General features: G+C 39.8%; 2 protein-coding genes and 2 long non-coding RNA genes across 5 annotated transcripts; 2 read left to right on the top strand and 2 right to left on the bottom strand.

Moving 5' to 3' along the window:
• Positions 1-309: 309 nt before the first annotated feature.
• On the top strand, positions 310-2,311 carry LOC124338036 (tubulin beta chain-like). The gene is made up of 3 exons (XM_046792067.1): positions 310-464; positions 720-1,055; positions 1,126-2,311. The coding sequence occupies exons 1-3, from the start codon at positions 408-410 to the stop codon at positions 2,074-2,076; spliced, it is 1,344 nt and encodes a 447-aa protein (XP_046648023.1). The 5' UTR covers positions 310-407; the 3' UTR covers positions 2,077-2,311.
• On the bottom strand, positions 2,125-4,266 carry LOC124338038. The gene is made up of 2 exons (XR_006917632.1): positions 2,938-4,266; positions 2,125-2,851 (listed from the first exon to the last, which is right to left on the bottom strand). It is a non-coding gene; the product is annotated as an uncharacterized LOC124338038 (long non-coding RNA).
• Positions 4,267-4,375: 109 nt separating this feature from the next.
• Positions 4,376-6,570, top strand: LOC124338037 (GDP-mannose 4,6 dehydratase-like). Of its 2 annotated transcripts, none has more exons than XM_046792069.1 (6): positions 4,376-4,515; positions 5,083-5,518; positions 5,590-5,822; positions 5,892-6,107; positions 6,178-6,246; positions 6,355-6,570. In XM_046792069.1, the coding sequence occupies exons 1-6, from the start codon at positions 4,471-4,473 to the stop codon at positions 6,415-6,417; spliced, it is 1,062 nt and encodes a 353-aa protein (XP_046648025.1). In that variant the 5' UTR covers positions 4,376-4,470; the 3' UTR covers positions 6,418-6,570. The 2 variants fall into 2 exon arrangements, with proteins under 2 accessions (XP_046648025.1, XP_046648024.1); XM_046792068.1 differs by lacking the exon at positions 4,376-4,515 and adding an exon at positions 4,867-5,022.
• Positions 6,571-7,387: 817 nt separating this feature from the next.
• On the bottom strand, positions 7,388-8,501 carry LOC124338576. Its single transcript, XR_006917883.1, has 3 exons — positions 8,253-8,501; positions 8,038-8,180; positions 7,388-7,969 (listed from the first exon to the last, which is right to left on the bottom strand). It is a non-coding gene; the product is annotated as an uncharacterized LOC124338576 (long non-coding RNA).
• Positions 8,502-12,276: the final 3,775 nt, after the last annotated feature.

The following is a 12,276-nucleotide window of genomic DNA, read 5'->3' as shown; positions in this document are numbered from 1 at the left end:
AGCGATTTGAAAAAAGATACACTTTTGTTACATCAATTCTTCTATCGATACATATTACATTGGTATCGATATGCAGGAGAGACGATAATCACGCTGCTTTGCGTGAAATTGGGCTTTAAATAACAAATTTAATGTAATAAAGTTTAAAAAATTTATATTTTCATGTTTAATACCAAGATTGTTGAGTAATAACGAATTTTAGAAAAAGGTGTATAAGTTACAATGTGGCGAGTTTGCCAGATTTCGTTCATATTGTAGGCTCGCCAGCTAGCCATAGCAAGTCTACGGCCGATAAGGGATATATACCACCCCCATCTAATACGATTCACGAAATTGCCCAAAGACGTTGGAAGAAGAACGTGCTGTGAACTACAGTCCCATCCCACTTTACTTTAAAACTACCCAAAATGCGTGAAATCGTCCACATCCAAGTCGGCCAGTGCGGAAATCAAATCGGTGCCAAGGTAAGATTTTAACTGTTAATTATTCTGTCGGCCTTTTTGTACGATTTCTTGCCAAATGACAGCTGTCAACCGGCAACCCTCTGGTCTCAGCAGAGCCTGTCCTTGGGGGGCCCCATGCTGTCATTCCGGGGCTAGACACGCCCAAGTTGCTCTATTTAAATCGCAATACATTTGTGTAGTTAAATTGTTTCACTGATTGTCTGTTGCAACTGTACATCTTTTTTTAAATGTCATTAATTATTATGTAATTTTCAGTTCTGGGAAATTATCTCTGATGAGCATGGAATCCAACCCAATGGTGTATACCAAGGCGAGTCTGAACTGCAGCTGGAGAGGATTGATGTATACTACAATGAGGCCAGTGGTGGGAAATATGTTCCCAGGGCAGTTCTTGTAGATTTGGAGCCTGGCACTATGGACTCTGTTCGTTCCAGTCCCTATGGTCAAATCTTCAGGCCAGACAACTTTGTCTTCGGTCAGTCCGGTGCAGGAAACAACTGGGCCAAGGGTCACTACACGGAAGGAGCTGAATTGGTTGACTCTGTACTTGATGTTGTCAGGAAAGAAGCTGAAGGGTGTGACTGCCTTCAGGTATGCATTACATCTTGTTGAGTCATCACTGAGCTGTTTTCTTAATTTTTGTGATTGTATTTCATTACAGGGATTCCAACTGACCCACTCCTTGGGAGGTGGAACCGGCTCTGGCATGGGAACCCTCTTGATCTCGAAAATTCGTGAAGAATACCCCGACCGTATCATGAACACCTTCTCCGTAGTTCCGTCGCCTAAGGTTTCCGATACGGTTGTTGAGCCTTACAACGCAACTCTATCTGTCCACCAGCTCGTTGAGAACACGGACGAGACCTACTGCATCGACAACGAGGCCCTGTACGATATTTGTTTCCGCACTCTCAAGCTGACCACGCCCACTTATGGCGATCTCAACCATCTCGTCTCGCTGACCATGTCGGGCGTGACAACTTGCCTTCGCTTCCCAGGCCAGCTCAATGCCGATCTCCGAAAATTGGCCGTCAATATGGTTCCATTCCCTCGTCTTCACTTTTTCATGCCCGGATTCGCCCCACTGACCAGCCGTGGCTCGCAACAATACCGCGCCCTTACCGTTCCAGAACTCACTCAGCAAATGTTTGATGCCAAAAACATGATGGCCGCTTGCGATCCACGTCACGGACGTTACCTGACCGTGGCGTCCATCTTCCGTGGTCGCATGTCCATGAAGGAAGTCGACGAGCAGATGCTGAATATCCAGAACAAGAACTCGTCCTACTTTGTCGAATGGATCCCCAACAACGTCAAGACAGCCGTCTGCGATATTCCTCCACGTGGTCTGAAGATGGCAGCCACTTTCATTGGCAACTCGACCGCCATCCAAGAGCTCTTTAAGCGAATCTCCGAACAATTCTCTGCCATGTTCCGTCGTAAGGCTTTCCTCCATTGGTACACTGGTGAAGGCATGGACGAAATGGAATTCACCGAAGCCGAATCCAACATGAACGATCTCGTCTCCGAATATCAACAATACCAAGAAGCCACCGCCGACGACGAGGCGGACTTTGAGGAGGATCCCGATGCCGAAGCCGACAACGCGTAGATATTTGATGGAGGCCAATTTGTTAACTATTACTTTTTCGTCACCCTGTTTCTTCAAACTTCCCTTTATTTATTTTCCAAACTCAAAGCTATCGATCTGCTCTTAAAAAACTACCACTCCTTTATTATATACAAATCCGATATTCCTATTAATACTAAGTCCTTTCGCTTTGTTTGTGCATGCTAGTAAGGCCTGCTCTCTTGCTTTCAGACAATACAATTGCAGCAAATACCAACAAGTTTTGCAAATTTCCCTTTTTTCCATTGATTTTCGTGCACGCGCAGCACACGGGAAGTTTGGAAAATACCACGCCCGACTGATGTTGGTGTAGAGCGCTGGGGGTACACTAGGTTTCTAAATAGTGGCTGTCAGACTGGAACGGCATTCTCCGTTCGCCATTTCCTGTCGAAGCCCTTGAGCATCTTTGGCTTTTCCCACTTGTTTGTAGCAATATTTTCACCGGACGACCAACACATTGTCTACTTTTAATGACCGAGTGAATAGAGTGTATATACAGGGTATTGCAGGTGCGGTTGTATATGAAACGAACAGGTGACCAATCATTATAACACAACAGCTAGGGTTGATGTTCATCAGGATGTGTGTACTCCACCTGTGTGTAACATCAAACATCTCTTGTGTTCAGTGTGAAACTACGCGTATCTGATCATTATTTTAGAATTAATTCGTGCCCTGATGTTTAAAAAACCCCGGCGAGACGGAGGGTGGAGGATCAACTTCCGGCCGTTCCGCTTCAAGCCCGCACGGTGTAACTCTACAGATGAAAATATTTTAAAATATAAATCTCGTTTTATTTTATTCAACAACAAGAATTATTTTTGTCAAAGGGTAACGTAGAACTTTTTTCCTTATTTTCAATTCTTGTTTGATCGATGGGTCATTCGCCATTCCCATGGTTACAGCAACTTCTACTGGACGCTATAATTTTATGGTATGGTCAGGTAAGGTGAATTCCTCGGCACTTTTTAGTGGAATGGCATTCTAGAAAACATTGTTACGGAAAAATGTTAATCGAGGTTCCATTAGACGTTTATGAAGAATGAAACTAACTCGGCGACGGATGACAGTTTTTTCCCAAAAGACGAATATGATTAAGTTATGCGCTTGCGCTTGCAAAAAAGGCCCAAAATAATAGATAAGAGAAAACCCCATTTTTTTAGGTTTATCTTTTTTTACGACTTGTACACGTATTCAGAGACTCCATCTGTGGAACACGACTCGAATGTAGACGGTGAAACAAAAAACAAACGGTGAAACCCCGGTATAGCCCCTAGGTTTGAAAGCTGTTGGGAAAAAAAAAAGCGCCAGAGAACGCCCAAGTTCATGGACTTGAAAATGAAAGTTAAGTATTTACATTTTAAACCGAAGCTAGGAAACACCCTTTCTCCGTATTTTTTCAATGTATCTCGCGGATCTTATTGAGTAGACTATTGGGACTATCTTTTCAACCACTTATCCATTCAGCTTGCAAAATTTCAAGAAAATGTTTCAGCTAGAATTATGTTTTATTCATTTCTTGCTTCCCCCTGAGGACAGAGAGTCAACGGACCATTCTGCAATGTTAATTTCCATAAACTTAAGTTAGATTCAACAAATTTTTTCGATATTTTTAGAACAGCGGCTTCGGCTTGTATAAAAGTAAACTTGCTTCCGTCAAGTAAACACAATAGAGCAGTGCACAAGTGCCTTCCAGCTGAAGAGAAGTTTACGACCAATAATTTTGAATGCGGAACTTTAATTGTCAGGTGGTATGCCATGACGTAGCCCATCTGTAGAATTCTGAAAATTTGCTGACGCGGACTATACCAAACGTAAATGAAAAATAAAATGCTGTTTAAAAGAACATGCAGGAAATAACGTAAACTTGAAAAATGTCGGTGAAAATCTATGGTTTTTCATCTTGTCAGTAGTATTTCTCTAGCGTTTCACGGTTATGTAATATATACTCAGCCTTAGATATTTATAACCTTTTAATTCGGAGAGCTTTTTGTCATTTCGAGGGAGGAGAATTGGATTGTAAAAATGAACCTAGCGTGGTGTTTGTTTATTTAAAAAAACGTGTTCTTTTGAAATCCTCTCTATCTTATCAAATCTTCCAACTAGAAGAAAGAAAGTGGATTCATGGTCACTTACAACAGGAATGTGTTCACTGACCCCCAGCTTGAGTTTTCGGAATCTTCCAAGACAATCAAGCCAAACTGAAAGCAGCTACATTTTTTTACCTGACGTGGAGACGACTCATCCGTCGTTTCACCTGCATAAAAGTCTGTTTAACCAGACGGGGAGTTAGTCAAGCAATTGATTCCAAAGCTGCTAGTTGAACGGAGTTTTCCCTCTCTATAATCTCCTCTCGTACCAGTATTATTAATAAGCATGGCGGAACGAAAAGTAGCTCTACTCTCTGGATGTACGGGGCAGGTAAACAAAAATCTACAATCAGTTCTAAAAAAATTCAAATTTATACCTAACATTTCGTGAAGACTTGAACGTGTCGCACTCGCATTGTCTCTTTTTCGTTTGCCACGTAGACAAATAAGTGAATATTCAAATTGAGATTTGCCGTTTTGTAGGAACCTACGGGCTACGGCTCTCTTTTGGGTTGTTTTAAAATTCTATTTTTTGCATACACAATTTAAAAATGAAAAATATGCGAGGTAATATTTTCGATGTAGATTGTCCTAATTTTGTCAACGATCACTTTTTTAAAAACAAATTTATTTGCACCAAATAAGATTTTTTTGGGGCGTGTTTTTAGAAATCATTTCGCAACCAAGTTCGACTGGCAACACGGTACTCGAATGACAGTTCGTCGTCTGTTATATTTTTTAAAACTATAGTCGTTTACTTACTTCTTATCACTTGTTAGTCATGGCTAGTCAGTTTGTCGATAAGAAAATTGCGTTAATCACGGGAATTACTGGCCAGGTTAACTTACAGAGAGATTGAAATTTACTTACATTTTTTAACTTTATTTCTTTTTTCCAGGATGGATCTTATTTGGCTGAGTTTCTCTTAGCTAAGGGCTATCAAGTTCATGGGATATTGAGAAGGTCCAGCTCATTCAACACGGGTAGAATCCAGCACCTGTATGCCGACACGAACACCCATCGCGAAGGGTCAATGCATTTGCACTATGGTGACTTGACTGACAGTTCATGTTTAGTCAAGATTATTGCCGAAGTCAAGCCCACTGAAATCTATAACTTGGGAGCTCAGAGCCATGTCAAAGTATCTTTTGATTTGGCTGAATATACCGCCAATGTTGATGCTTTGGGAACATTACGAATTCTTGATGCTGTCCGGACTTGTGGTCTTGAAAAGTCTGTTAAATTCTACCAAGCTTCTACGTCGGAGCTTTATGGAAAAGTTCAAGAAGTTCCTCAGAATGAAAAAACCCCTTTTTATCCTAGATCTCCATATGGTAATTCATATTAATTTAGAAGCAATGTGTAAATACCATGTCATAATAATAATTATTTTTAATTTTACAAGGTGTTGCTAAGCTTTATGCCTATTGGATCGTAACTAATTACCGAGAGGCTTACAACATGTTCGCTTGTAATGGTATTCTCTTCAACCATGAAAGTCCTCGTCGTGGTGAGACCTTCGTAACCAGAAAGATCACACGTTCGGTCGCCAAGATTTCATTAGGTCAGATGGAACATTTTGAGCTTGGAAATCTCGACTCCAAAAGAGATTGGGGTCACGCCAGAGATTATGTCGAAGTACGTAACTAGATTGGCAGTTTTTCATATCTAACTCTTTACTTATACGTCTTTCTACTTTTATTACAGGCTATGTGGCTCATGCTCCAACAGGAAAGTCCTGAGGATTTTGTCATTTCGACAGGAGAGATGCACAGTGTAAGAGAATTCGTTGAAATGTCCTTTAGCCATATCAACAAAACCATCAGGTGGGAAGGAAAGGCAGAGGAGGAAGTGGGCATTGAAGTAGAATCCGGAAAGGTCCGAGTTAAGATTAACAAGAAATATTATCGTCCTACCGAAGTCGTAAGTTGTATTGTTTAAGGTTGATGATATTGACATTCTTTTAATCGTTTTTATTTGCTTCAATTATCAGGATCTTCTTTTGGGCGATTCGTCCAAAGCAAGCAAAATTCTTGGTTGGAAGCCCAGCGTGTCGTTTCCGGTAAGTTGATTATTTTATGTCTGTGACTAGTTTATTATCTTATCTTATAGTCTAGTTTAGTTTTTGTCTTTAACTAGACTAATTTCTTATATTTAATGGACCTTACAGGACTTAGTCAAAGACATGATGGAATCTGACTTGGAGTTGATGAAGAAAAACCCAGCAGCTTGATCATAACTGTCAGTGCTATTACTAATCAATTATTTTTACTACCGGTTTATTTACAAATTTAATCATTCCGTGTTTGGGGAGTTTCTGGAATTCAAATTTTTGTATGGTACTGTATTAGCCAGTCCAGTTGCAATAAAAATAATACTTGAAAAATGCTTTGCAAGAATGTTACTTTGCATCTCATATTATGATTGCTTGGTTATAACTTATAAATAAAAATAAGCCAAGCCTTGAAACAGCATACGTGTAAAAATATTGCGCAGGCGCGTGATGATAAAAGACAAATTATTTATTCCTGATAAAGACAGACAGGCCCGCACAGAGCCTTCACGCCGCCCGGGACAGCGCCTTTTTGGCGCCCCCACGCGCCCACTGTTGGAATTGGTTACCAATTTGTCGGGTGTTTGAACCCCATAAAATTTTGTAACCTGCCGAATTTTTCGTAATTCTACCCGATTTTCCGCAATTTTCTGTATGAAGTAACTAGTTTATTATCTTATCTTATGTCTATGTTAGTCTAGTTTAGTTTTTGTCTTTAACTAGACTAATTTCTTATCTTTTATGGACCCTACAGGACTTAGTCAAAGACATGATGGAATCTAACTTGAGTTGATGAAGAAAAACCCAGCAGCTTGATCATAACTGTCAGTGCTATTACTAATCAATAATTTTTCTTACCGGTTTATTTACAAATTTAATCATTCCGTGTGTGGGGGGTTTCTGGAATTCAAACTTTTGTACGGCGTGCTGTATTAGCCAGTCCAGTTGCAATAATAAAAAAAAATACTTTACAAATGTTTCGCTGAACCGGAACTTAGTCCTAAGTGAATATTTATACTAAAAATAAAGTTACTTTATAACTACGGTACTAAAAAATATAAAACTTAGCCACATTACGTCGTGTTCTGCCATTTGTGTGTACACGTGTCGCGTATTGTTTACAAACATAAAACCCCCATCAACTGCTCAGTCAAGTAAAAGTTTTATATTTTTTAGTAGTATATAAAGTAATTTATTTTTAATATAAATATTCATTTAGTGCTAATTAGATGACATTTCAGATATTTTAAGGCAGTTAACAGAAATATTGCTGAAGGATCGGTGGTGTAGTCAGTGTAGGGACCTCTTAGTAAGCGGAGCACTTTAGGTCCCGAGTGATACCCCAAAGAGCTTATGATTCATGGACCGCTTCTCTAGAAGTGGAACGACTCCGGCCGTTATAAAATTTGCGCATTTGTGCCCGGTGGAAACTTAATGAAAGTCTCTAGTTAAAGTGAATAAAATGTGTGAGTTCTTTGGTATATGCCACTGGCACTGTAAATGCTTCGTTCTTTTGTATTGTGTCAATAAATTGGGGGTACATCTTAAGATTCAAATTTCCCTTTTTTCGATGGAAGTTATAGTTCATTCGCATGTTGAACTGCATGGCTAATTAATATCGTGACATTTTTTTATTTATTATTAACAGCGTTGGAAAGAGGCCGCCCTCGGTTAAAAAAGTAAGTTTGATGTGAATTTAGCTGCAACTTCCGGTCCGTCTAGGTGGTCTAGGCTAATCACTCGAAAGGGTAAAATATGAATTTTTCAATTAATCGAATGGAAGATTAGAATTTGTGTTACCTTGGAGCATCATCCATGAAAATCGTATAGAAAAATGGAATCCCAAGACAAATAATGACCAATTGATCTCGTTCGATCGCGTTTTCCCTGCACAATCTCCACTGGTTGGCGTCCTCATTTCCGCAACGACTTTCACCGGAAAACTGTTGGTGTACAACAGAATAAAAATGTACGCCGAATAGAAAATTCTATCAATAATGGATCATATTCTTTACTTTCAGAAATAAATAAAACGTATTCCCGCACAGTTGTTAAACATGGCGCAGAAAAGTTGTCTAATAAGATAAGTTAATTAAAAGACAACAGGAACTAATACTGGTTTATTATTAGGCTGTCCATTAATCCAAATTAGCTTCTAACAAGGGTTTGAGTAAGTATAGTCTATCTAAAAATTTTCAAGACTTTTCAAGGATTTGTCGATTGCACTTTTTCCCTGTGTTCCTGTCTTTTTTTTGTGTGTGCTGTGTGTCAACATGGACTACTTTAACTAAAGGACGGGACTCTTCGGCCTTTCGTATGTCGGCCATGTAAAATTTTTTCCGGGAGAATCGGAATCGAAATTTAAAAATATGTATTGTTTTACCTAATGTCCCTATACCTAAAATGTACGGTTATAGAGATATTGCAAATTACTTTACGGAAAATTTGAAAAAAGACAAAACACCGGTGCCATCTAGGAACCAAACCTCCTAAGCTCTTTGAAGTCTGCAAGCAGATGCCCATTCGCGTATACCTAGAGAAAGAGACACCACTCTCTTATCTCTATTGCTTTCACATAGCTGCCTAACTCTCTTTTACCTTGTGGCATATATTCTTGAGAGCTTAGGGTATCGGGTGGATCGGGTGGAAATAATTATGATTCGAATCAATTTTTAACGCTGATTCTCGCAGTATTTTTATTTTATTTTTAAAATTATTATTTCCCCTCATAATCTCACTTCAAAGTTGAGATAAGCTCCCCCCACTTTAAAACAGACCCCACGCCATTTTCGGTGGGAGGTTCTTTAAATGTGATGAATTTGCAAACGACCTTCATCCAAATCACCCTTTTCGTCTTTCGTCTTTGTGCCCTAAGGGCAAAAAAGGGTTGTAGGCAGCACGAAAAGGGTGATTTAGATGATGTGTTCTGGGGGACCTGGTTCTACTCTCCTCTATGACGTGATCATCTGAGTGACCTTCGTCATGTGGGGCGATTGGAGACTGGGTCAAAACTGCGTCAGTGTATAGTTTGCCTTCAAGGACCGGACCTTGCCTTGCTCCGTTGCTGTCTACACAAGAGGCGTTACCGTTGACCGGGGGTGGTAATTGACCCTGAGCTCCACTGTCATCGAAAGTGATGGGGTCATTTTTCTCATTGCTTTCGTGGTGAACGGACTCGTCGTCATCGTCCTCATTGGAGTCGTCTTCCGACTCCTCTTCATCTGAAGCCACGTCATCCTCTGGTCATTGAGCGTTCAGTGTAGTATTTCGGAGATCATCAAAGTCGACACATTTTTCATCAAGCCACACCATACATTCTGTTAGGGCCTTCAATCGATTGACGCGAGTTAACTAAGTTGTCACACCGTTGTAAGAACGGATTTCTACCGTGTCGTTTTCATAAACTTTTGAAATCCGGTAGGGCCCTTGATAGCGATGGTTCAGTTACTGCCGAATCCTGTCGTTTTTCCGGGCCAGTGTTAAGCCTTTACGTAAGCGCTTTAGCTTCTGGCTCTTGTAATCCTGTGGAGTGATCAGTGCCAGTATAGGTATTAACAAGCGATCTCCCACTTAAGCGGACCGAAATTCCCCCTTTCTGGTGGAGGTACTTTTCGGATCGTAATCCGGAAAAGGACTCTAAAAATACGGACTAGGTCTATTCTGTTCAGAATCGCAAGGCGATTCTAACGGAATAAAGTCCGGATTTTTATCTTTTTCCGTTCATGAGATAATCACGGTTGAAAAACGTGAAATATCACTAAAACCCAAACTCTCCCCCTCCGTTTACATCGCTTTGATAGGAATTGTAGCCAGTTTATCCCTTTTTCCGAATCCAAAAGGATTTTTCGAAATATTGTAAGATGCATGAGATATCACGATTTACGTGAGACCCCCATTTCAACACATTTTTCAGGCATTTTATTCGGCGTTGCCGATTGCCGTATATGTGACTTCGCCCCCACTCTTTCGCTTTTTTTATTGTTTCCTATGTATCAAGTCCCACCTGTATCGATATACAAGGCCTTGATACATAGGAAACAGGAAAAAAGCGAAGGAGTGGACAGAAAAAGGGGTGAAAAGCACATATATGGCAATCGGCAACGCAGACGGGTCCGAATCTATCGAACAAAATTTACTTGACGACGGGTTTCTTACTTCATGTACCGAAATTTTTGAGAAATTAAAAAAAACAACCTTATCTTACGAAGCGCTTAATTTATTGCTGGGGTTGAGAGGGAGGGGCAACGCTCCGTTTAACGTTTCTCTTGACGTGGTTAATTCTTTCTCGCGAATAATGGCCATGGCTATCCAGCAAATTAGTCTCGCTATTGAAACTGAACTGAACCCACAGTGAGACGAGAGCATAAGTATTTTTAATATAAAAGAAGGGCTGTCAATTTTAAAAGATGCGTTCTAGGAAATTCGATCAAAACATAAAATTAGACAATTTTATGAAAAGCACTCGAGGTTTGTTTCTCCTCAACCGATCGTCATCGGGAATACCTTTGAAATTTCGTAAAGTATCGAGACGGATAGGCAGATTGTTTCAAAACCCGTTGTAGCACAATAAGTTTCTATTACACGAACTTTGCGCGCGCTTGCCGAAAATGATCCAAATTTGAAATTTCGTTGAGCTCATTTCAAAACCACCCGTGATTCAAAGTGGCGTCTACGACTCTTTTTTAGTAAGTCTAGAATTAAAGATTTTCCAAGCTATTCTGATGTGATTTTAGTTTTTCTCAAATTTTTTTTTGCATTACTAATGGACTAAACGTGGGTAAGAAACATAACACAATCGTTTGTTTCTTTACGGTATGCTATCCAGAACAAAGATACAATGCCGCCCTAGCCAACGTTTATTTAGTATCATTGTGTAGCACCAAAGATTTTAAATGCAAAGATCGGAAGAGGGCGTTGTTGGAGAAAATTGTCTTGGAAAATACTCTGCACCACTCTGCAAACTCAAGGCCTTGAAGTTATAACACCGAAGGGGCAGATTAAAATATATGCTTTTCTTGCTCAATTCACTGGCGACAACCTTGGAATGAAACGAATTTTTTTATTCATCGAAAGTTTTTCAACGGATTACTGTTGTATTTTATGCTATGCTACACGCGAGGAAATGGACAAGTTTGAAAAAGGAACTGATTTTGAATCACGCACTTGTCTCGAGTACGAAGGTGACCTGTCTATGCTAGATTCATTACCAGCTGATCGTAATCATTACCGTGGTATAAAATCCCCCTGTGTTTTGAATGAATTAGAGAATAATCACATAACAGACTACTGGCTCATTTTTGATTCTATGCACACCGTTACAGAGGGTATTGGACCTTGCGGCGCCGGATCAGCGTTATACTCAATTTCAAAACTAGATCCCCTTGTAACTGTTGAAAGGGTAAATCTTGAGTTTTCCTATCTTTTCGATTCCTTAATTGTTGAACGTCATAACAAGCCTCATCAGCTAACGGACCTTATAAATCCAGGCAATGGTTTCGCACCGAAACAAAACGCAGCTCAAAATTTGGCTATCATTAGACATTTACCACACATACTGAAAAGCCTAATATAAAATGAAGTATCCTTGCCTTTTCAAGAGTTGCTAGTTATTTTGCAAGAAATTGTCGATATTTTTTTTAGCGCCAAAAGCAACCGATTCCTTGTTGGCTCATTTTTCTTCGTTAGTTGCATCATTTCTTTCCAAGTTCAAACTTCTATATCCTGACGTGCGTATTAAACCAAAAAATGCATTTTTTGGTTCATTACGCAAGCATTCTCAAGAAGAATGGTACAATGAAAAACTATATTGGTGCATGAATTACGACCACATGAATAGTGCCCTCAAAGTGCCTTGTCACATAATGAAAAATTTTGTGAATCCGATAGTAACTTTGTCTTACCGACGGCAGTGCGCAGCATTTCATCTCTTATTAGAGGGGCAGTGAGCCAATCTAAATTTAGTTTCTTTTCCAAGTACCCATAGCATAATTGGAGCAGCAACTATTGTTTTGTGCGAAAATTTCAGATTGTAACAAGAAT

This window comes from Daphnia pulicaria, chromosome 4, assembly GCF_021234035.1.
Source record: "Daphnia pulicaria isolate SC F1-1A chromosome 4, SC_F0-13Bv2, whole genome shotgun sequence".
NCBI classification, from domain to species: domain Eukaryota; kingdom Metazoa; phylum Arthropoda; class Branchiopoda; order Diplostraca; family Daphniidae; genus Daphnia; species Daphnia pulicaria.
Note: the sequence above shows the minus strand (reverse complement) of the source record. Positions and strands in the feature narration are given on the sequence as shown.

Coding starts and splice junctions, on each gene's coding strand:
- LOC124338037 (XM_046792068.1), top strand. CDS start 4,966: ATGGCTAGTCAGTTTGTCGATAAGAAAATTGCGTTAATCACGGGAATT. Junction 5,519..5,589: donor TTATCCTAGATCTCCATATG/GTAATTCATATT, acceptor TAATTTTACAAG/GTGTTGCTAAGCTTTATGCC. Junction 6,247..6,354: donor AGCCCAGCGTGTCGTTTCCG/GTAAGTTGATTA, acceptor TGGACCTTACAG/GACTTAGTCAAAGACATGAT.
- LOC124338036 (XM_046792067.1), top strand. CDS start 408: ATGCGTGAAATCGTCCACATCCAAGTCGGCCAGTGCGGAAATCAAATC. Junction 465..719: donor GAAATCAAATCGGTGCCAAG/GTAAGATTTTAA, acceptor TGTAATTTTCAG/TTCTGGGAAATTATCTCTGA. Junction 1,056..1,125: donor AAGGGTGTGACTGCCTTCAG/GTATGCATTACA, acceptor ATTTCATTACAG/GGATTCCAACTGACCCACTC.